We start from the raw sequence: 23,753 nt of genomic DNA on the forward strand, positions 1-23,753 counted from the left end.
ATTCCCTCCTTCTCTCTCTCTCTCTCTCTCTCAGCTGCTTGTGGTGGTTTGATCAGGAACGTCACAGTCGGCCGGATCGTCTCTCCTGGTTTTCCCAGCAACTACAGCAACAACCTGACCTGCCACTGGCTGCTGGAGGCCCCTGAGGGCCAGAGAATACATATCCACTTTGAGAAGGTGGCGCTGGCCGAGGATGATGATCGGTAAGCAAGACCTTCAGCCTTTTTACGAGGATGGTTGAACATTGTATACAGTAAAACTGTGTATTTTCTTTAAACTAACACTACATCTGGAGTGGTCGCCTGGCAACCGAAACCTGTGAATAAGATTCATTGTATTCAGCTTTCACTTATTCTCATTTAAAAAATACCCAGATTTTTTCAAAGGGGAGAAGCAGTTTCAAGTGATTTTCTGTTGCATTATAAATTCCACAGGAGTGTTTTCTGCAGTCATAAGATGCCGTTCAGTACATTTGATAGTAAATAGGCTTCTCTGGTGGTGGTGGAGAAGCCATCTCAGAATCTGATTAATTTATTACATGTGAAAATGAAGGAGCCAATGATAACGCTGCACATCAGACATTAAAAATACAAAGTAACCCTGTGGAGATTTTGACCATTTGTAGCGCTTTGGAGCTGTATTTTCATGAGTTTAGTACAAGCTTGCACATGCAACTATCACACGTCCACTTATGAGAAGAAGAATAGTATCAATAGGAATAAACAAAAGCAGTATTTAAAATGCTCTAGAATGTTTCATGAGGAAGGAAATGTGTGTTCAGCACATATGTTAGACCGAAAGGACACACAGATCCCGTTTTAATGCATTTCTGTGTTGTCTTTTTTATTGTCTTTTCCCGTTGAAGGGTTTTTGGGTAGTTTTTCCTACTCTGAAGCAAGGGTCTACAGAAAATGGGCCAATTAAAAAAAAAAAAAAAATTGAGTTTACTCATTGAAAATAAATTAAATAAATAAGTGCTGGTCTTTCACTTTCCCTAAACAAGCTGCACAGAGATTTATTGCCTCCCCCACTGCCCCATTCTGCTCTTTCTCAAACTACCTCCAGTCATTTCAAGTACCTAGAAGTTTGTTTAAAGGTATTCCCATGGCAACCAACCAATAGAGGGATAAAAGCTCTGGAAAATGATCTGCAGTGAATGGTATCAGTGGAGTTTTAGTGTGACAAGATGATCATAACCCTGATGTAGCGTTGTTGCTGGTAGCAGATTTAATAAATAACAATTCATTAATATAAATGTATGTGACTATTATCAGTAATTCAATAATGATTTATAAACCCATACATTTGTATAAAAGAATGATGGCACGTGGCTTACGCCATAAACCACCATTATTTTCACTAACAGAATTTAACAGAATATATTCAATTTTAGACGCCACCCACAACTTCAAAATTTGATATTAATCAATTAAATCTTAATCTCAGGGTTGCTACGGAGTTCTTCTCAAGGTGTACAGGGACTTATTATTTTACACAAATCAAATTTAAAAAGAATATGTATTTGACTAACTACATAACTAAACTACGAAACAGAAAGTAAATGAATAAACGATAAAATAAACAAAATTAATGGAATGAATGAAGAATATGATGAACAGTACAATGAATAACGATGAACTACCACTAAATGAAAAGGATTACATGTGACCAGGTAGAATCATTGATTTCTATCAATTTAATTCAAAACATTTAAGCACCATGGGAACCACCAGGGAAGATTATGAAACCCCTTTATATTTGTTCTAATTTAAATTTGATTTAGATCTTTAAGTCTAAAGCTTATTTATCCGTTTTATTAAAATTGGATTATTTTATTATGTGACTTAAATTTATTTGGCCGAGGAATATCAAACTCATTTACATCTGGGAATGGTATTGTTTCACCTGACTGCTCTGATGGGCAAATCAGAGGTTGAGCTGCATGCAGTGGTGGTTGTTCCTTCGTGGCCATCTCTACATCTTGAAAGTTGTTGGATGATGCTAGTTGTTAAATCGCACTCTTCCATCTCTACCTCGATTCGACTTTCTCTGATAACTTCGGAACCTGGTCGTCTTCTTCGTTGGGTTGAACAGTTCTTCCTCATCTTCATCATTCTCAGCAGGATGCTAAGTCATATTATCACCCCCCTTCGTAGCAGCAGGGGTCATTATGGCACCTTTGCCAGTTTAAAAAGTATTTCATCTCAGAGTCTTTTCTTTTAGAGTCTCTTGCTCTCAATAGTTGCTGGAATAAATCGTCAGCACGTTGGTGCATCGCAGGCCGGAGCTGCAGGGCACAAAAGTTGGCACAGGATGGCCAATCAGGAACACAATACGAGAGAAGAGGCGGAACCGGCAGAGCCACGAGGGAGAGATCTGGCGTGTTTCAAAGTTATCAATCATATTTGTGGTATTTAGAAACAGTTGAAGGAAGACACTTCTTCAGGTTCTTGCTTCTCAGGTCAGCTGGAGGTCCTCTCAGCCTCAATGTCCTCAATATAACCTGATCAATTAAAGATTGTGAATTAAACGATTACACAACATAGACAGACATTGTTATCGTGACATAGACAGACCTCTGTAGATATACATCTATGTGTACCTACACATGCATATCAAATTAATTGATAGGATTAAACTCAACATTCTTGCACAATCCACTTTCCTGGGTGAGAGACACAAAAGAAAGGGGGAAATGTCCCTCCCCCCTACCTGCAAGTTGTGTATCAACCACAGCACAAGACCAGCAGAGTAATTAAACATCCAGTTTATATGGCAGGGAACTACAAGAATTGTAAACAGATTTGGCTATCATGAAATTAACTACACATAACCTTTAGAAACTCAGATGTTTAATCTATATACATATATACAGTTGTGTGAAAAAGTGTTTGCCCCCTTCCTGATTTCTTATTTTTTTGCATGTTTGTCACACTTAAATGTTTCAGATCATCAAACAAATTTAAATATTAGACAAAGATAACACAAGTAAACACAAAATGCAGTTTTTAAATGAAGGTTTTTATTATTAAGGGGGAAAAAAAATCCAAGCCTACATGGCCCTGTGTGAAAAAGTGATTGCCCCCTAAACCTAATAACTGGTTGGGCCACCCTTAGCAGCAACAACTGCAATCAAGCGTTTGCGATAACTGGCAATGAGTCTTTTACAGCGCTGTAGAGGAATTTTGGCCCACTCATCTTTGCAGAATTGTTGTAATTCAGCCACATTGGAGGGTTTTCGAGCATGAACCGCCTTTTTAAGGTCATGCCACAGCATCTCAATCGGATTCAGGTCGGGACTTTGACAAGGCCACTCCAAAGTCTTCATTTTGTTTTTCTTAAGCCATTCAGAGGTGGACTTGCTGGTGTGTTTTGGATCATTGTCCTGCTGCAGAACCCAAGTGCGCTTCAGCTTGAGGTCACGAACAGATGGCCGGACATTCTCCTTCAGGATTTTTTGGTAGACAGCAGAATTCATGGTTCCATTTACCACAGCAAGTCTTCCAGGTCCTGAAGCAGCAAAACAGCCCCAGACCATCACACTACCACCACCATATTTTACTGTTGATATGATGTTCCTTTTCTGAAATGCCGTGTTACTTTTACACCAGATGTAATGGGACATACACCTTCCAAAAAGTTCAACTTTTGTCTCGTCAGTCCACAGAGTATTTTCCCAAAAGTCTTGGGGATCATCAAGATGTTTTCTGGCAAAACTGAGACGAGCCTTTATGTTCTTTTTGCTCAGCAGTGGTTTTCGTCTTGGAACTCTGCCATGCAGGCCATTTTTGCCCAGTCTCTTTCTTATGGTGGAGTCATGAACACTGACCTTAATTGAGGCAAGTGAGGCCTGCAGTTCTTTGGATGTTGTTCTGGGGTCTTTTGTGACCTCTTGGATGAGTCGTTGCTGCGCTCTTGGGGTAATTTTGGTCGGCCGGCCACTCCTGGGAAGGTTCACTACTGTTCCATGTTTTCGCCATTTGTGGATAATGGCTCTCACTGTGGTTCGCTGGAGTCCCAAAGCTTTAGAAATGGCTTTGTAACCTTTTCCAGACTGATAGATCTCAATTACTTTGTTTCTCATTTGTTCCTGAATTTCTTTGTCTTTGGGGACTTTGTCAGGCAGGTCCTATTTAAGTGATTTCTTGATTGAGAACAGGTGTGGCAGTAATCAGGCCTGGGTGTGGCTAGAGAAATTGAACTCAGCTTTCCAAAGATGTGATAAACCACAGTTAATTTATGTTTTAACAGGGGGGGGGCAATCACTTTTTCACACAGGGCCATGTAGGTTTGGATTTTCTTTCCCCCTTAATAATAAAAACCTTCATTTAAAAACTGCATTTTGTGTTTACTTGTGTTATCTTTGTCTAATATTTAAATTTGTTTGATGATCTGAAACATTTAAGTGTGACAAACATGCAAAAAAATAAGAAATCAGGAAGGGGCACACACTTTTTCACACAACTGTATATATACACAAAACACAGGGATTACTAAGATTAGCATATCAAGTAACAGTCTCTTTAAGTTGTTTATTACAATTGGATGCTTCATTATGTCCTCAGAAATGTGGCTGAAACAAGTCATTAAACATGGTAGACTCAGCCTTAACGTCTAGGTGTCAAGTGTGACCCCAAGTCTTATCTTGAGTTTCTCCAGACACATGGAAACGTGAGTGTTCAACCATTAAGTGACCTATATGTTGTGAGAGCAGTTCCTGAAATAAGTTTATTCGTTCAGATTGTGTCATAGACATTTCAGTTATATAATCTACTTCTTTCTTTTTACACATGAAACGGTGTAAAGTGATGACGGTTGATAATGTCAGAACATATGCCCTAGTTAGAGGCCGGTGTCACTTCTGTCTCATGGTCCATGCTCTGTTAACAGTGATGGATTACCTTCCTCCTTCCATGTGCACGTTCCATCATGTATGTTCAATCAGGCCTCTCGAGCCTCCTACCCTCTGGTTTGTCCCTGTAAGAACATCATTTCTGAGGACCCTGCAGGGGACCAACTGGCTGTCAGTGCAGCTCTTAGCGGTGACACTGGAGTGTCATTTCAGCAGCATGGGGCTCCTTTTACAGAGGACTGAAAGGAAGAGGCGCAGGGGGGAAATTAGCTGAATAATCCATTTTGTATACCAGCCAATAGGTGCTCTGGGCTGCTATTACACTCCTGCTGCAAATAAAGACCTCATCGATATGAAGAGACATCTGGGCAGCTCTGAGGAAACTGAAAAGATCAGAGAGAAGTGTTGATGTGGAGAAAATAGAGAATTGCACGAGTGTAAAAGGTGGTAGTGTCATGAGCTGAGGTCTGCTGGCATTTCAGTTTCTTTTTAAAGGCCATCTGCTTTTTTCGTCATTCTATACATACCACTTCAATGACTCTGGTGATGTAGATGCCAAATGATTCCTTGTTCCCTTTCTTCTAGGTTGCTGATCAAAAACGGTAACAGCATAGATGCAGCTGCCCTGTATGATTCATATGAGGTGGAGTATCTTCCCAATGAAGGTCTACTCAGCACGTCCAGGCATCTCTTCACCGAGCTCACTACAGACGCTACAGGCACATCCACTGGCATTGCCATCAGGTACCAAGGTAAACACCAGAGCTATGGATAATTCAAGTATAGCACGTTTTGACATGGCGTTTGTCATGCTAGCGCTATGGGTGTCACGGATCACAAACCTCACGGTTCGGTTCGGATCACGGTTCAGGAGTCACGGTTCGGATCAACAAAGAAAAGGGGAGGAGACAAATGTAAATTTTCTTTCCATTTATTAATTAAAGAACTTCAAGAACACTTAAAGCAAAGAACTTCAAGATGTCCAATTTGAAACAAAATGAAATAAATAAATAAAAATAATACATTCAAGAATTCTGTTAAGTTTAAGTGCAACATGAGGTATGTTGATATCCTCGTCCTTTGATCAATATTGAAAGAAAGAAACAGCCAGTGAGCTAGCTTCCACTGTTTACACTGAACTGAACTGCCCGGCAACAACTTGGGTCTATGTTTACTTCCTGTCAGGTTATGTCATTCAAATACACTGAAATAATGTTTACCATTACTGTGACATTATTTTCAAAAAGATGAGAATATCTCCATTGTCTGGGGAGAGGGTAGACCTTTCTGTGGTGACTGGAATATTATTGGGCCTGTCTAGCTTCCACTCTGATAGTTCTGTCAGCACCTGCACCAGGTGTGTGTCTGTGTGACTCTCACAGAGGGGGCGTGTCTACAGCACCGGACTATGAATCACTCCGCCGCGGTGAAAGCAGTCTCTACAGTCTTTTCCTTTTCATAGAGGTCTGGAACAAGCTTCATGCTGAGTGGATTTCGTAGCGTGGCTCAAGCATTTTAACCAGATTTAGAAATCCTTTGTTTTCTACAACTGAGTGTCCCCCTTCGCTGACAGACCGGATGGTGTCTCTTCATATGTGTGGACATGCCGATGTATTGCCGTTATTGTGTCTCTCTTTAAATAACGCCTACATACCGTAACGGTTTCGTCCACCACCCTCATCCGTCATTATAGGTTACAGGGAAGACAAAATGCTCCCAAACTTGCAACTTAAATGACGCCGCGGCTTCTGACGTTCCTCCGCTCGCCATGACTTTCGCCGTTAAATGCTTTTAACCTGCTCCGGTCACGTGAACACACTACTGCTTTACATCTGTTCACTGACACTCTGCATTGATATTCGGGGACTTGTTACTTGAAAAGGAACAGCAGCAGTAAAACTGTATTACACGCTATGATGATTAAAGAGTAAAAAAAAGAAAAAAAATAGCCGATTGATCCACGGTTCACGAGTGATCCGAACCGTGAGGGGTGATCCGAACCGTGAGGGGTGATCCGTGACACCACTAGCTAGCGCCATGTCAAAAATTGGAGAAACATGTAGAAAACATGGCAGCAAACCCCATCAGAAAGCATTCATGATAAAAACACAAAGGCACTGTATATAATATACTGTATATATTAATGAGCTCTCACCTCATTAATTGTTTCAGGCTAAGAACATGACATCAGGAAGAAACTTTGGCCTGCTTCTCAGGCAAGGCAAGTTTATTCCATCCATCCATTTTCCTCCGCTTATCCGGGGTCGGGTCGCGGTGGCAGCAGGCCAAGCAGGCTGACCCAGACCTCCCTCTCACTGGCAACATGTTCCAGCTCATTCTGGGGGATCCCGAGGCGTTCCCAGGCCAGCTTGGAGATTTAATCTCTCCAGCGTGTTCTGGGTCTTCCCTGGGGTCTCTTCCCAGTTGGACGTGCCTGGAAAACCTCCAGTGGGAGGCATCCAGGAGGCATCCTAATTAGATGCCCGAACCACCTCAGCTGACTCCTTTCGACGCGAAGGAGTAGCGGCTCGACTCCAAGCTCCCTCCTGATGACCGAGCTCCTTACCCTATCTCTAAGGCTGAGCCCGGCCACCCTACGGAGGAAACTCATTTCGGCCGCTTGTAGCCGCGACCTTGTCCTTTCGGTCACGACCCAGAGTTCGTGACCATAGGTGAGGGTAGGAACGTAGACCGAGTAGTAAATTGAGAGATTTGCCTTCCGGCTCAGCTCCCTCTTCACCAAGACGGTCCGGTGCAGCGCCTGCTTTACTGCTGCAGCCGCACCGATCCGCCTGTCGATCTCCCGCTCCATCTTACCCTCACTCGTGAACAAGACCCCGAGATACTTGAACTCCTTCGCTTGAGGTAGGCACTCCATCCCCACCTGGAGGGAGCAATCCACCGGTTTCTGGCAGAGAACCATGGCCTCAGATTTGGAGGTGCTAACTCTCATCCCCGCCGCTTCACACTCGGCTGCAAACCGCCCCAGTGAATGCTGGAGGTCATGATCCGAGGAGGCTAACATGACCACATCATCTGTAAACAGCAGCGAGGCGATCCCGAGACCCCCGAACCTGACGTTCTCCGCCCCCAGGCTGCGCCTAGATATCCTGTCCATGAAAGTCACGAACAGGACCGGTGACAAAGGGCAGCCCTGGCGGAGGCCAACACCCACCGGGAACGTGTCTGACTTATTGCCGAGAATGCGGACGCAGCTCCTACTGCAGTCGTACAGAGACCGGATTGCCCGTTGTAATGGGTCCGGCATCCCATACTCCCGCAGCACCCCCCACGAGAACCCCCGAGGGACCCGGTCGAAAGCCATCTCCAAGTCCACAAAGCACATGTAGACTGGTTGGGCAAACTCCCAGAACCCCTCCAGTAGTCTTGCGAGGGTAAAGAGCTCGTCCACTGTTCCACTGTCCTCAGGCACTGCCTCCTCTGCGGAGGACATGTTGGTCGGGTTTAGGAGTTCCTCAAAATGCTCTTTCCATGCTCTTTCCACCGCCGACGATGTCCCCCGTCCAGGTTAGCAGTTCCCCTCCCCCTGCTGAGAACAGCCTGGGGTAAGCCCTGCTTTCCCTTCCTGAGCCGTCGGATGGTTTGCCAGAACCTCCTTGAGGCCAACCGAAAGTCCTTCTCCATGGCCTCCCCGAACTCCTCCCATGCCCGAGTTTTAGCATTCGTGACCACCGCAGCTGCAGCCCTTCTGGCCTGCCGGTACCTGTCAGCTGCTTCAGGAGACCCCTGGGCCAACCAGGCCTTGAAGGTCTCCTTCTTCAGCTTGACGGCTTCCCTCACCTCCGGTGTCCACCACCGGGTTCTCGGGTTGCCGCCACGACAGCCACCGATGACCTTCCGGCCACAGCTCCTAGCGGCCGCGTCCACAATAGAGGCTTTGAACATGGTCCATTCGGATTCTGTGTCCCCAACCTCCCTCGGGATGTGTGAGAAGTTCTTCCGGAGGTGGGAGTTAAAGACGTCCCGGACAGGGTCCTCCGCCAGACGTTCCCAGTTCACCCTCACTACACGTTTGGGCTTGCCGGGTCTTTCCAACCGGTTCCCCTGCCATCTGATCCAACTCACCACCAGGTGGTTATCAGTTGACAGCTCTGCTCCTCTCTTCACCAGAGTGTCCAAGACATACGGCCGCAAATCAAATGATACGATTACAAAGTCGATCATTGATCTCCGGCCTAAGGTGTTCTGGTACCAGGTACACTTATGAGCCACCTTATGTTCGAACATGGTGTTCGTTATGGCCAAACCGTGGCAAGCACAGAAGTCCAATAATGAAACACCATTCGGGTTCAGATCGGGCAAGCCGTTCCTCCCAATCACCCCCCGCCAGGTTTCTCCGTCATTGCCCACGTGAGCTTTGAAGTCCCCCAGGAGAACTATGGAGTCGGTAGGCGGCGCCCTTTCCAGGACCCCTCCCACCGACTCCAAGAAGGCCAGATACTCCGAACTGCTGTTTGGTGCATAAGCACAAACTACAGTCAGAGCCTTGCTCCCCGCAACCCGTAGGCGCATGGAGGAGACCCTCTCGTTCTCCGGGGACAACTCCAACACAGCGGCGCTCAGCCGGGGGCTCGTGAGTATCCCCACTCCCGCCCGGCGCCTCTCACCCTCGGCAACTCCGGAAACCCTACCAGGGGCTAATGCCCCGGACAACATAGCTCCCAGGATCACTGAGCCACTCAAACTCCTCCACCACGTTACGGTGGCGATTCGCGGAGGAGGCAAGTTTATTTGTATAGCACATTTCAACAACAAGGTAATTCAAAGTGGTTCACATAAAACCATTATCAAAACATAAGGCAAAAGAAAAGGAGATTTAAAAACAATTAAGAACATTCATTGAAACAATAAAAACAGTCATTAAAACATTAAAAAGCAGTGTAAGAAATAAAATACAGTAGTAAAATGCAGAAAATTGATTAATATATTAATTGAATCTGGTTCAATTAAAGGCAGCAGCAAACAGAAAAGTCTTCAATCTTGATTTAAAGGAGCTGAGGATCTCAGCAGACCTGCAGCTTTCTGGGACTGTTCCAGATATGTGGAGCAGAACAACTGAACGCTGCTTCTCCATGTTTAGTTCTGACTCTGGGAACAGAAAGTAGACCAGTCCCAGACAACCTAAGGGGTCGGGATGGTTCATAAGGTAGCAGCAGTGTGAATGGCAGGAGACGCTGACTGGTGAATGGAGGTTAAGAGTTCCAAGTAATCAAGGGCGATGCAGCCACCAAAAGAAGTGTTGGATGGACTGTAGGAAAGCAGTGAAAAGCTTCAAACAGAAAAAAAAAAAAACAATTTGGTGGGGGGGATACAAGGATGGGAAGAGAACTGCTTTTAGAGGTTTGGCAGCTTTCTAAAAGGTAGGAGCTCTTCTGTCATAGTCTCACTGACAAGGTGTTAAAAATTATTCTTATTTACAACAAAACTGCATTGTCAGTTGCCTGAGGGAATATTTTCTCCCAGATAACACTGGTCTTTGACACAGACGAAGTCTTCGTAAGGAGTTCACGATAGGTCGGTCATGATCAACACAGGACTTTCACCCTGGAGACCACCGTTTGTTTCCCATGAAGCCAAAGTGTTTAAAATTGCGACCTTAACCTAGGAGAGAATACGTCTCCTTCGATACATAATTGAGAATGTAGTTTAGTTGTATTTAGTATGTAATTTTGGAGGAGACAGAGTTGGTTTAACCATACAAAATTGAGTCTGCCCAAGGTCATGATTGAACCTCCAATCATGACCTTGTGTTTTATTTAGTAGTTTCCTATCAACTGTCATATGTTGTTCAGATTGTAAAGACCTCTGAAGCAGAATTGTGATATTGGGCTATACAAATAAAATAAAAGTGAGTAATCATGAGTCTCTTTCTAAAGAGAAGTCCTGAACAGAATATTGATGCTGAAGTGTGCATTGGATTTCACTGCTCATTAACATTTACATTATCACATACTGATAATTTCAAAACTGTGTGAAGTCTTCTTCGGATAGATAGTTCTGCATCAGGTCAGAGGCAGGCATATTAGTCCTATGACTTAAACACTATTAAGACCATTCTACAAAGATGAGTACATGTAAACAGAAAATAGATTAACATACTAAATGACACTGGAGATGTTTAACGTCAGTCAGTTTCAGTGATCCATCACTGTGAATGAGTCAATTGAAATTGAACTTAGCTTGATGTTATCAGGTCACACATTATTTTCAACACACGTTACAGATTAGTTTGTGAGCAGAGATGTGACGGAAGGAATTGTCTTATTTCCGCTTTCTACCTTCATCTTTTGTGATGTGTATGCTGATTCCACTGTGAAAATAGAGAGCACATTTAATAGAGGATTCTAAAAATACAGGACCCGTCATTAACAGTCATATATAATGAAGAATATTTACATGCTGGTAGGAACATCAGCCTCAGGGGAACCGTAATGTTTGAACTCAATTTCACAACAATCCATCAAATAGTTGTCAAGGTATTTCAATGAAAAACAAAACAATTCTCTGGAGACCATGAATGTCTGTACTACATTGCAATTACAAATGGATGGGTGGATTGTCAAGGTGGGGCAAAAAGGCAACAGGGAATGGACCTAAAAGCAGATAGACATAGATAGCAGAAGGATGATCAACAGTGATTTTAATAAAGACATTTCAGAAAAAAAAAACTAAAACTTACCAACAGGTGAGTCCAAAAATTAGTAACTCAAAATCCAACAGGCAAAACAGGACCAGGTCATGTGCACGAGGGATATCAACAGGATCATAGTAGACGAACCAACAACCAGAAGACAAAAGACAGGACTATAAATACACAATAAACTAATCAGACAACAAGACACAGGTGGGCAGACACGAGGGCAGTCTGAAAGCTAATTGGTGGAAGAAACACAAGGGAACAGAGCCAAGGTGACGAGACTAATCCAACACAGGTGATCCACAGAAAAAAGGAGGGAAAACCACAAACACAGGTAGTCAAACTACCACAGGACACAAGAGGCAGGGGATTTCAAAATTGGAACAGGAAACAAGCTAAATCAAAACCAAAATCGTGACATGGATGGATGGAATGATCTCCTCAACGGACTTTAAATAAGTGCAGGAGAGAAAAAAACACACTTTTTTTCTTTGCAAAAGCCCCATTTCATAAATACTCTCTAGATAACCAAAGAACATTTTTTACTTTCATTTACTTAGATGCAGCTTTTGCAATAAACACATTATTGGGTTCATTTAAACACATCCATCGTGAAAAGTACCTCACTTTAAGTATTTTGTCTTTTGTATCTGTTGCTTTTGTAGCCATTTAATTGAGGCTCTCAGTAGATTCCTCCCAGTAAATCTTAAACTCCTTCATACGTTTTGCTTCTCTATGCTTGAGAATAAAAGAATCAAGGACAGTCTTTCGGTTACACAATATTAACATCCACCGTCTACCAGCCTAACCTTATACATTAGAATCAATATGATATATTTTACAGTAAGTTTCATCTAATGGTTAGGGTGAGAAATCACTTAGCTTCGCTTATCTTTTGCCCTCACATTTGTCTCAGCACTCACCATCAGATCGGCAACACTCTTCATGTCCACAATGGAAATAAGATCAGCGTAATCTTCTTAGGCCTCTCCTTCACTGCCCCAAATGGGATTAGGCCGAAAGGGAGAAACATACCTCATTATGGACATTAACAGGACCTAATGCTGTTCAGCCAGTCTCTTAACAGATTTGATGGTTCCACCTTTATCCTGACAAACTATTCCGACCCCGATGAACAGCTCTCCTTCATGAGCATTCATTCAGCTGTTTCTAACTGCCTGTGCCTCTTCTGGGGAGACTGTGGCTCAGTGGTAAAGCAGGGTCGTCCTTCAATCAGAGGATCGTCTGTTTGATCCCTGGCTTCACTAGTCCATGTCGATGTGTCCTTGAGCAAAACACTCAACCCCGAATTGCTCCTGCAGGCTGTTCCTGTGGTGTATGAATTGGTATGAATGGTTAGTTAGCCTTGATGGGCAGTGGGTGTGAATGGATGATTGGTTAGTTAGTCCTGATGGGCAGTGGGTGTGAATGGGTGAATGATGACATGTATAGTGTTAAAGCGCTTTGAGTGGACGGAAGACCAGAAAAGCGCAATACAAGTACAGTCTAATTACCATTCTTCTTTATACATTCTCCTCAAAATAATGTATCCAGTCAGAACTATTTGCAAGTGGATGAAATTCATAAATTCATCTTAAAGTTTATTCATGGCATTTGGTCCTATACAGATTTATTATTAGTCACATTACTATTATTATTACCGATACCATTACTGCTTTTATTATCATTATCATTCTACTACATCCACCGCTGCTGTTATTATTAGTAGTCGTAATTTTTCTAACATTATTCTGCTTACTACTCTCATTTGATGAATCATTTATGTCACATACATAGAATGTGTTGTAACTCTGTTATGTTGTTAATTCTGTACACATGACATCTATCGCACTTCTGTCCATCCTGATAGAGGGATCCCTCCTCTGTTACTCTCTTTGGGGTTTCTTCCTTTTTTCCTCCCTGTTAAAGGGTTTATTTTTTCCTGTTCCAATGTGAGGGTCCTGGGACAGGATGTCGCATGTGTAGAGATTGTAAAGCCCTCTGAGGCAAATTTGTGATTTGTGATTTTGGGCTATACAAAATACAATGAATTTAATTCTAAAATGTAGCTACTGTTTTCTGGACACAATGTGGGATAATGCTCCTCAACATGTCTACAAAAATGTATCAAATTTAGGTTACTTAATTGGTGCGACTACAATTCTAGCAATGCTAACATCGGCAAGCTAACATCTAGAGCTGATGGCATTATTATCAATTCTGCAGGCATTAGCCTAAAGTTCATCCTCTGGGAACCATAAACGTTGTAACCAGATTTTGTATCAATCCATGTAGTATTGACACCTTGAATATTTGTACCAAATTGCATGGCAACACCCTAATGTGTCAACTTTAGTAACTTCAAGGTTGAATTTGAAGCCCAAAATTAATCCACTGACTTCTTTGTGAAATCTCCTTTCCGCTACTGAAAATGTCTTTGTACCACAGCTTTTGCAGCAGGCCACTGCTACGAACCCTTCGTGAAGTATGGTAACCTGACCAGTAACGACATCACTTGGGCAGTGGGAGCTGTGGTGGAGTTTGCCTGTGACCCTGGCTATACCCTGGAACAGGGATCTGTCACTATTGAATGCGTGGACCCCAACAATCCCCAGTGGAACGAGACCGAGCCTGCCTGCAGAGGTCTGTATGTCTGTGTATTGTTTAAATACATCCTGTTTCAAATTATTTACATTATTATTTTATTTTAGGCAATACGCTTACATGATTTTCTTAAAATGAGAGACATGGGTACTGTTGTTGCCTCCAATGGATGTTTGTCTGTAAACACACAAGATTACAGTATAATGTAATTAGATTAGACGGGACCCAAGAAAAACGTATGCTGTCTTTTGATTATTAGTCAGTCAACAAACATCCAAGAAATTACTTTATTGAAACGCAATGGCAACACCCAATATTTAGCAAAATAACAAAATGTTCACTCCTCAGAGTTTTAGTACAACATATTTCATACTAGGGCTGTCAGAATCGGCAAAAATGACGTTCAAATATTTCCTCCATAAAAACAACCATTTGAATATCTATTGTTGTGCATGAGACCATGTCCTAATTGAGTTTGGCGTGAGCAACGTCAGTTACAAATTCTCTTTGCCTTGTTTTCTATTGGAATATCCTAACCAGCAGCAAGCAACGCAGCGCTGCAAAGCACTGCGCAGTGCGACATGGTGCGGCGTTTTCAGATGAGTGTTTGTCAGACGGCCTGTTTCTATATATTCCTACCGTTTTCTTTGAAAGATCCACAATGAACAAGAAACTGCTGATTGTTAAAGTTGAAATAAGGCAACATGATTCCACAGACATACGTGAAATAACCATGTCAATAGCCTATTACATGATGGCTGCACATAATGTGTAAAATGTGCCGCGATCACGAAAATATTTGATGGCTTGCATTAGGCAACAATTAGGTTTTGGAAAAACATCATACTTTTGCTTAAAATAAGTACGTAAAATATGTAAACAAGTCACAAACATCACTAACGTAACTTCACAATAACTCACCAACACTTTGCAGCACAAACACGGGTCTCCTGGTTGAAAGTCCTGGAAAGTGCTGTGTTTGTTTGCCCTATCCACTTCCCCTCCCTCTCACCACTGTTTATAGTATGTCACTGGCTCTGAACTTTGCATATTCACGTCCACCCGATTGACCTTCTACGTAATGCGCCGTTAAGAGGTCATGGTCATTGTGAGTAATTATTTTATAGTCCTGTTATCTGTTCGTCTGTGCACTTTATTTTATATTTCACTTTATTTCATATTTTACTGTAAATTTGAATATGTTTCTACTTTTTGCACTGTGTTGATTGTTGTTTAATGTTATGCACCACCCGTCATGTCAAATTCCTTGTATGTGCAACATACAAGGAATAATAAATGGTTCTGGTTCTGATTCTGAGATCAGACTGAACGAGGAGTCTTATTACGATACCTTCTCATTTCACTACAAAAACCTTTATATAACGTGACAGCTGGCTGGAGGGAAAGTTTCCTACTTGTTTCCTACTTCTAATTGTATTTCAGCATAACTATATGCTAGGCTGATTGTGTTTCGACATTTAAGATTTGTTTCTTCCTTTATTAAATTAAAATCAAAACTGAAGTATTGAATTATTGAAAATATATTGTTTTGGCATTAAACTAATTGTATCCATGATTTCTGACCACCAGCCCTTTTGCAGTATGTGTGCTGATTCAATAAACTGTACCCTCAGCATTGTCTGTCTTAATGTCCATGGTTGTGTGTGTATCTTCCAGCTGTGTGTAGTGGAGAGATCACAGACTCAGCTGGAGTGGTGCTGTCTCCTAACTGGCCTGAAGCCTACGATAAAGGCCAGGACTGTATCTGGGGAATCCACGTTGAGGAGGACAAGAGGATCATGGTGGACATTCAAGTGTAGGTATCCGCCTTCCAAATGTGCAGTTTGATCCGCCTCCTCACCCTTTACCCTTTGATACGCATGAAACCATGTTACTACAAACCTCCTCCTTGGCCTCTTTGAATCAAAATCATCACTCAACCCACATCATCTCATGTGCTGTGTACACTAGTCCTCGACTTCTAACATGCAGTTTGAAGATTACAAAGAATTGCCAACCATGACTGGTCACACGCATTAAAAACACAACACGCTGCTAATGAAAGAGTGCTCGGCTTGTGAATGAGATGAATGAGAAGTGCAACACAGACAAAGGTTAATTAGGTGCAGCAGAGAAAACTAATTATATCACACACACTCCTGTAGTGGCTGCTGTGTGGGAGTAGAGGGGTGCAAGTGTAGAGCATGGGAGTGTGCGTTTCCTGTGATTGTGATGTTGAGGTGAAGACACAGAACAACACACCACCGTGTCAGAGCCTGATAAGTCAGTCAGCCGTTGAAAATCATTTGCCATTTTCAAGCAAATTAATGAGGGCTTATTTGCTTAGGTTGCATCTTCAGCTCTGTGTCTTTTCTTTCTCTCGCTCTCGCTCTCGCTCTCTCTCTCTCTCTCTCTGAAAAGCACCTGTGCTCTTGTTGTACTTTAAAAAGCACTGATTAAAGGCCTCTTCTGCTTTTTGAAAGGAAGTCTGTAGTGGCCATTTGTCGACTAAATCAAACTTAAACAAACAATAATCAAACGCCACTGATGCACCGTGGTCGGTATTCTTACGCAGCCAGAAGAGAGTGGATTGTCCATGCAGGATTCCGATTTTCGTATTTATTAAATAAAACTAACTAACTAACTAACAAAACTCCTGTCGTGCTGTCTCTCCTGTCCTGTGCAGTGCTGTGCAGAGCTGTGCAGGTAAAAACTATACGCCCACCCCGGTGCATGCTGGTCCTATCTTTCTACTCTTATATATAGCAACAGGTGCCCACAGTAATTACCCAAAAAATAATATAACTAAACAAATTACTATTAAAGAGAAAAAATAATCTTAATATATCAAATATCTACAATAATTAAACAATACTACTTATAAATGAAATAACAAAATACAATATCAAATAAATAGCTCCAACATTCTGGCCCCTAATTGTGCATAATATCACAATTATTATTCTCAAACGAGCTATTCCTACAATAAAACATGACCTAAAGTTAATCTTCTTCTTGACACCTACAACAAAAAAGAAGAGAGAGAGAAAATAGAGGTAGAGAAAGATAGCGGTGGAGAAAACATCAGTCCATGATGCTAGTCTGCTGCTTCCAATTGCAGACAGAGCTTCGTCACCGGCCTCTCCAGAATGCTGGTCCTGGTTTGAAGTCCCACAGAGCGCACCAGCCCCTTTGTATCTGGTCTTGCATCAAAACTTTCATCATCCAAGATCCTCTTGGAGCTGTAGAGTCCGCAACAAGGACAATGTCTCCAATAGTGAGGCTTCTTCTTGGCCTTGTCCATTTTTGTGTGACTTTAAAGCTTTGAATATTTCTTTCCACTTCATGCTCCTAATTCTTCAGATTGTCCTTTCTGAGGCCTGCAGAAGCACAAAACTCCTTTCTCTTCTGACCATTAAGTCCTTTTTGACCTCTGGGTCATCTGCAGAAGTTTCATCAAGATTCAGTTTGTCACATAACGCTGTCTTCCTGTTGCCAGTAGGTGGCGCTATGACATTGAGTGAAAATTGGCTTGTAGACATCCTCAGGCCATGACTGTTATCAAATATGGCAAGTTTGGGACATATTTGAGCAAGTCCAGTGGAGTTACATCAGCTTGTTGTTTAATAGCGAATTAAATTGTGAAATTTAATTTAATTTAATTGTGAAAATGTTGCCATGGAAATGTGCTCAGGCCTGGACCAGCATCATGCATAACAATTTTGGGGCAGATTGAATAAAGTACCTTGGAGTTACAACAACTTCCTCTTTCATGGCGAACAGCACGAAATGTGCATGACATGGGCGCCACATAAAACGAAGGTCGTTTAATGTCAGTAGACCATTTTAGTAACTTTTCATCATTGTCTTTAGATCATCTTGACCAAATTTGAAGTTGATCGTATAAATTCTGTGGGAGGAGTTCGTTAAAGTACAATGCCTGAAAACGATGAAAAATGCCTAAAAATGCAAAGAAATGGGAGTATTACTGCATCGCCCCCAAGTGGTTGTATGGAATGAAAATTTGAGGGCATGTTACAGGACACAATCTGAACATATGCTACAGATTTCGTGATGATAGGCCATATGATTTTGAAGTTATATATATTGCTGTAGAAGGCCACACCCCTATTAAATTCATTGGTCCATATATTCTTAATGCAATAAGATATCAACAAGATTTTCATAAGTTTTGATGATATAGATCCAATAATGATTCACAGCAAATGTGGTACCAATCAGACCCAGGGTCTAGGAGAAGTGAATTTCTTCTTTTTTTTTTTACAAAATTCAAAATGGCGGAAGATTTTGGTAGGCGGAGCTTAGGGTCCCAAGAGGATTTTTTGTAGAACTCATTCAGTTGCTCATGTCCGTAACATTTTAAGTCATTTGGACATACGGCCTGTTGGGGCTTGCATTTCCAACTTCTAAGGGGCGCTAGCGAGCAATTTTGTCATGCTCGAGCATGGGACCCATAAAATATCAAATTGTCCCGCAGTCCTGATATGCTTGCCAAATATGGGGATGTTGGGGACATGATAAAGCCCCCAAAATGGCGTTTCATTCGAGAGAAAAAGAATAATAATAATAATAATAATTATTATTCCTACAGTTTCAATAGGGACCTCATGGCCCGACGTCGGTGCTCGGGCCCTAATTAAAGCTGCGAGCAGCATTGATCGGGCCCTCGCAACTTCACGCACGTCGAGGGTACTAGCAGGACTCTGGCCATGCATTTCTGTGACTATCATACATTGCGTGCACGAGTTAAACGGTATTTCCTGGTACTGGCAGGACTCTGGGTGATGCGGCCATGAATTTCTGTGACCATCATACACTGCGTGCACGAGTTAGATGATATTCCCTGCGTCGACCAGCAGTGTAGCAAGATCATGTTGCCAGGTCTTAAGCCTCAAATGTTTTGAGTGTACCTCCGATACAATCATAAATGTAAGCCTGTTAAGATGATTAAGAAAATAAATGTGTGTGAATGCGCTTCAGTGTTTGTAACATAACAGACTGTCAGTTTACTGTGATGGGGTTCAACTCCCTGCAGTGTCCTGCTGATTGTATTTGGACTTACATGAAAGTTAACAAAATAGTAGTGCCATTTGCTTTTACTTGAACACTTTAATTTAACACTGTTTTCATTTTAAGTTCTTCTGCAACTTTAGATTGTAGTGTGAAGCATTCATTATAACGTTTAACCTGATTCTCATGTAGAAGCTCTGGACAGATCATTTATGCTAATGCCCACCGACAGTGCCTTGACAACCACTTTTATCTAATTTCTGCTCTCCAAGCATCTTACTATGCACATATTTAGATCAGAGAAGTCATTATTTTCTCATGCTGTGCCCACAAACCCTTTCAATAAGGTCAGTGTTTGGGCCGCTGTATTTATAGAATCCTGCTTACGTCCGTGCTTATCAGTAGGTGGCGCTATGACTATGCGTTAATATTGGCATGCAGAAGTCCTAAAGCCATGACAGTCAACAAGCATGTCAAGTTTGGGACAGTTTTGACAAAGTACAGTCGAGTTACAACAACTTGATGGATGATGGCACAATGTAAAATGGCCGTCACACCATATCCACGTCGTTCGATGAAACCTAAAGCTTTTAGTAACGTTTAATCGCGAAGGTCTTTAGATTGTTCTGACCAAATTCTAAGCTGATCGGATTAATTCCCTAGGAGGAGTTTGTAGTACAGCACCTGGAAATGGAAAAAAAAACATGAGAAATTCATACAAAATTCAAAATGGCTGACTTCCGGTTGGGTTTAGAGCATGGTCCCAGGAGACTTTATTTTAAGTCCACATGTGATACATGTGCCTACCAAATTTTGTAAATCTATGTGAAACGTACAGCGAGGGCTGCTTCGTCGAAATTTTGTAGGGGGCGCTATTGAGCCGATTTGCCACTCTGAACCAATAAAATCATATTATATAACTACATTTTGGGCTTTAAATGTGTATGCCAAGTTTACTTATGTTTCGAGCATTTCTAGCCTCTCAAAAACACCTTAATTTTTCATGGTGAAGAATGCGTCGTCACGGCAACAGCTTTTCACGAAACAAGCTTCGAGTAACTTTTCATCACAAAGGTCTTTAGACTGTACCGACCAAATTTGAAGTTGATCTGATTAATTCCCTAGGAGTTCGTTAAAGTGCAGCGCCTGGAAATGACAAAAACGACACTAGAAATTCATATAAAATTCAAAATGGCTGACTTCCGGTTGGGTTTAGAGCATGGCCCCAATAAACTTTTATTTAAGTCCGTATGTGATACATGTTCCTACCACATTTCATACATCTAGGTCAAACATACTGCGAGGGCTGCTTCGTCGAAATTTTGTAGGGGGCGCTATTGAGCCGATTTGCCACTCTGAACCAGTAAAATCATATTCTATTACTACATTTCGGGCTTGTAATCTGCTTGCCAAGTTTGGTTATGTTTCGAGCATTTTTAGCCTCTCAAAATTACCTTCGTTAACGGCGAAGACTGCATCGCCATGGCAACGGCGTTCGACGAAACATCAAAAGCTTCATGAACTGGTATTATGAACTTCTTACATTTGTGTGGAAGTAATTTGATGTTGATTTGATTTACCTACTAAGAGAAACAAGCCAAAGTATAAAGACTTTAACTTCCTGTTACCAGTAGGTGGCGCTATGACTATGATTCAAAATTGGCCTGCAGATGTCTTCAGGCCTGGAGTCTAATCAAACATGTGAAATCTGGTAAAGATCTGATGATGTGGAGTTGAGTTACATCAGTTTATTCGTTCATGGCGAAGGATCAAAATTCGCCAAGCCGCCACATCGCCGCCCTTCAACAACTTCTTACACTCTTCACAATGAAGCATTATCAAGGTCTTAAGGCTGTTCTGACAACATTTTAGAGGGATCTGATTAATCTGTGAGGAGCAGGATGTCAAAGTACACAACTTACAACTTCCGGTTGCCACTAGGTGGCGCTATTACTATGATTCTAAATGATCATATAGATGTGTTCCGGGTCATGTTGTTATGACATATGAGAGATTTGGAGCAGATTCGACAATGTATGGCCGAGTTACAACAACTTCCTGTTTCGCGGCGAATGGTGTTTTTTTGACGCCACGCCATGGACACACAGTTCGATAACTTTTTGATCTTTGAGTAACTTTTCACTGCCAAGGTCTCAAGAGCATACTGACCGAATCTGAAGTCAATCGGGTTAAATCTCTAGGAGGAGTTCGTTAAAGTACGACGCCTTGAAATGGTCCAAAAACGTCATCAAATTCAAAATGGGCGACTTCCTGTTTGATTTAGAGAAACATTCCAAGAGGATTTTTTGTACGTCCCATCACGATCCACATACTTACCAAATTTCATACAGCTAGGTGAAACCCGGTGTTGGGGCTACTCAATAGGGGGCGCTATCGAGCCAATATTTCATACCGCAGCTGGACACCCCAATCAGACTGCAATTTTCGCAAATTCTGGCTTGCGTGCCAAATTTCACAAAATTCCCAGTATCCCAAGCACCTCCTTTTTGCGACGAAACACCAAGAATAAGAATAAGAAAACACATTCGAAAAACAATAGGTCCTCCGCTCCGACTACGTCGGTGCTCGGGCCCTAATAATAATACCCCTTACAATTTCAATAGGGCCTTCGCAGGCCCGATGTTGTCGGTTGCTCGGGCCCTAATAATACCCCTTAAAGTTTCAATAGGGCCTCGCTGGCCCGACGTTGTTGGTAGCTCGGGCCCTAATAATAATAAACAATCGAATAACAATAGGTCCTCTGCTCCGACTACGTCGGTGCTCGGGCCCTAATAATAATAATAATAATAAACAATCGAATAACAATAGGTCCTCCGCTCCGACTACGTCGGTGCTCGGGCCCTAATAATAATAAACAATCGAAAAACAATAGGTCCTCCGCTCCGACTACGTCGGTGCTCGGGCCCTAACTACAAATTTTTCTATATTATGGGTCGCGAAATGTGGTCAACACATGTCTTTCTAGTTTACCCTTGTTTTTGTTGTAACTCTGCCGGTTAGCTTGAATTCACTGTCGTACGAGGGATCGTACTAGATTTATGCTTTGTTTGTTTACAGTTTTTTGTGAACTTTACAATAGTTGTGCAGAACAAAATAGGCTTAGATAATAAAGGGAAAGTCCTCTGTTTTATGTCCATCGCCCTCAAAGCCGCAAACCGTGCCTTCAAATGCTTCATAGGACTGATAACGCCTGTAATTTCTTATCCATGTTGAACCACTGATAGTCGCATGGTAACCACGGCCGATGTTTGTTTTCTTCTGCAAAAGTATGACATGATGAATAGGGGAAGGACACATCACGTCTGATAAGACCCAATCAACAAGCAAACGTGGATGTTTCTCAAGGGCGTAGGTTTGCATAGGGTCCATAGGGACTAGTCACGACCAAAGTTTGGGAAAGACACAATTGTCCCCACCAATATTTTGTTCATTTTAATTGCCTCAGACACTCAGATCTCCGTGGTCAACTCAGCAGACACTTACATGTTAGTGCACCTATATGCTGAAATTCACGGTAAACGCATTCAAACGGCACAGATCGGGAGCGAGCGAAGGACCGTGAAAGTTAGCGGAAAGATTAACGTGAGACAACATCCGGTTTCTTCAGACGAACATCCGGTTTTCAGAATAAGATGCCAACAAAGTATGACATATTCACATTAAGTATAAAACATGCTACCTGCATCTCGTGAGTTAAAGGGAAAATACACCTAAATTGTGGGTAAAGTGTCTTTATTCTTTGATCGCTGGGTAACCATCATCACCTCTGAGTTACAGCATTATATTGATGAACAGTAGAGCTGCATTCATATGCTCTGACTGTCATGAAGACAGATATTTAGCTGAAACGTGCTGAAACATTTTATTCCTGTTGCACAGCAGTGGAACGTTTCACATACAGTCACACACTGAGCACAGATAGTGAAGAGATAGAACTGCTACTGTGTAAAGGGAATACTGCTGTTAAAAAGAACCTGATTTGTTTAAAGTGTTTGCAAACCAAATGTTATTGCCCTTTTGTTCATATAGCAGTACTTTTAAAATAAAAGTGCGCAATACACTACTTTTGAATTCATTATTGAACTTTGCCATAACAATAAGATTAATCGCATTAAAAATTTAAAATTGTAATCGAAGCCCCCCTCAAATGTTCTTCAGCCCCCCCAAATAATTTGGCATTATTGGCTTTTAAAAAAAAAAGAAGAAAAAAATATATATTTTTATTTTAGTCATGTCATTAAATTAAACTATTGTTTCTCACATGGACAAGTTATGTATAACTCTAACATGCTACATATGTGCGTGCGTTCTGGTTTGTATGTTTTCTCCCCCTTCAAATTACAATCCAATAGCCTATCATCATACTGAACGATATAAAGTTGACACTGTCAGGTCCATTCTCCATCCATTGTGTGCGGCCCCTTTGAGAAAAGTTCATATTTGTGTTGTCAAATTTCACTATGACCCTCAAATTCTGTCTCTTGTGTTATCATATACTGAATGCAAGCAAATCTACAGAGCAAAATCACACTCTTTCTGATTGAACCAATCTATGAACTGTCTGAAACAATGGATATCCGCGGCCCC

At 42.0% G+C, this 23,753-nt stretch overlaps 1 protein-coding gene across 1 annotated transcript in view; it reads left to right on the plus strand.

Annotated features, from left to right (window-relative positions):
* Positions 1 to 23,753, plus strand: part of LOC142931483 (seizure protein 6 homolog) — a 188,734-nt gene that overhangs the window by 130,785 nt on the left and 34,196 nt on the right. Inside the window, exons 6-9 of the mRNA XM_076075411.1 lie at positions 35 to 203; positions 5,438 to 5,604; positions 13,959 to 14,153; positions 15,792 to 15,930. Of these exons, the coding sequence (XP_075931526.1) occupies positions 35 to 203; positions 5,438 to 5,604; positions 13,959 to 14,153; positions 15,792 to 15,930 (670 nt within the window). The remainder of the gene's footprint in view (positions 1 to 34; positions 204 to 5,437; positions 5,605 to 13,958; positions 14,154 to 15,791; positions 15,931 to 23,753) is intronic.

The sequence above is a fragment of the Anarhichas minor genome, unplaced genomic scaffold, assembly GCF_050575085.1.
Source record: "Anarhichas minor isolate MPS153535 unplaced genomic scaffold, ASM5057508v1 ptg000052l, whole genome shotgun sequence".
Lineage (NCBI taxonomy): Eukaryota > Metazoa > Chordata > Actinopteri > Perciformes > Anarhichadidae > Anarhichas > Anarhichas minor.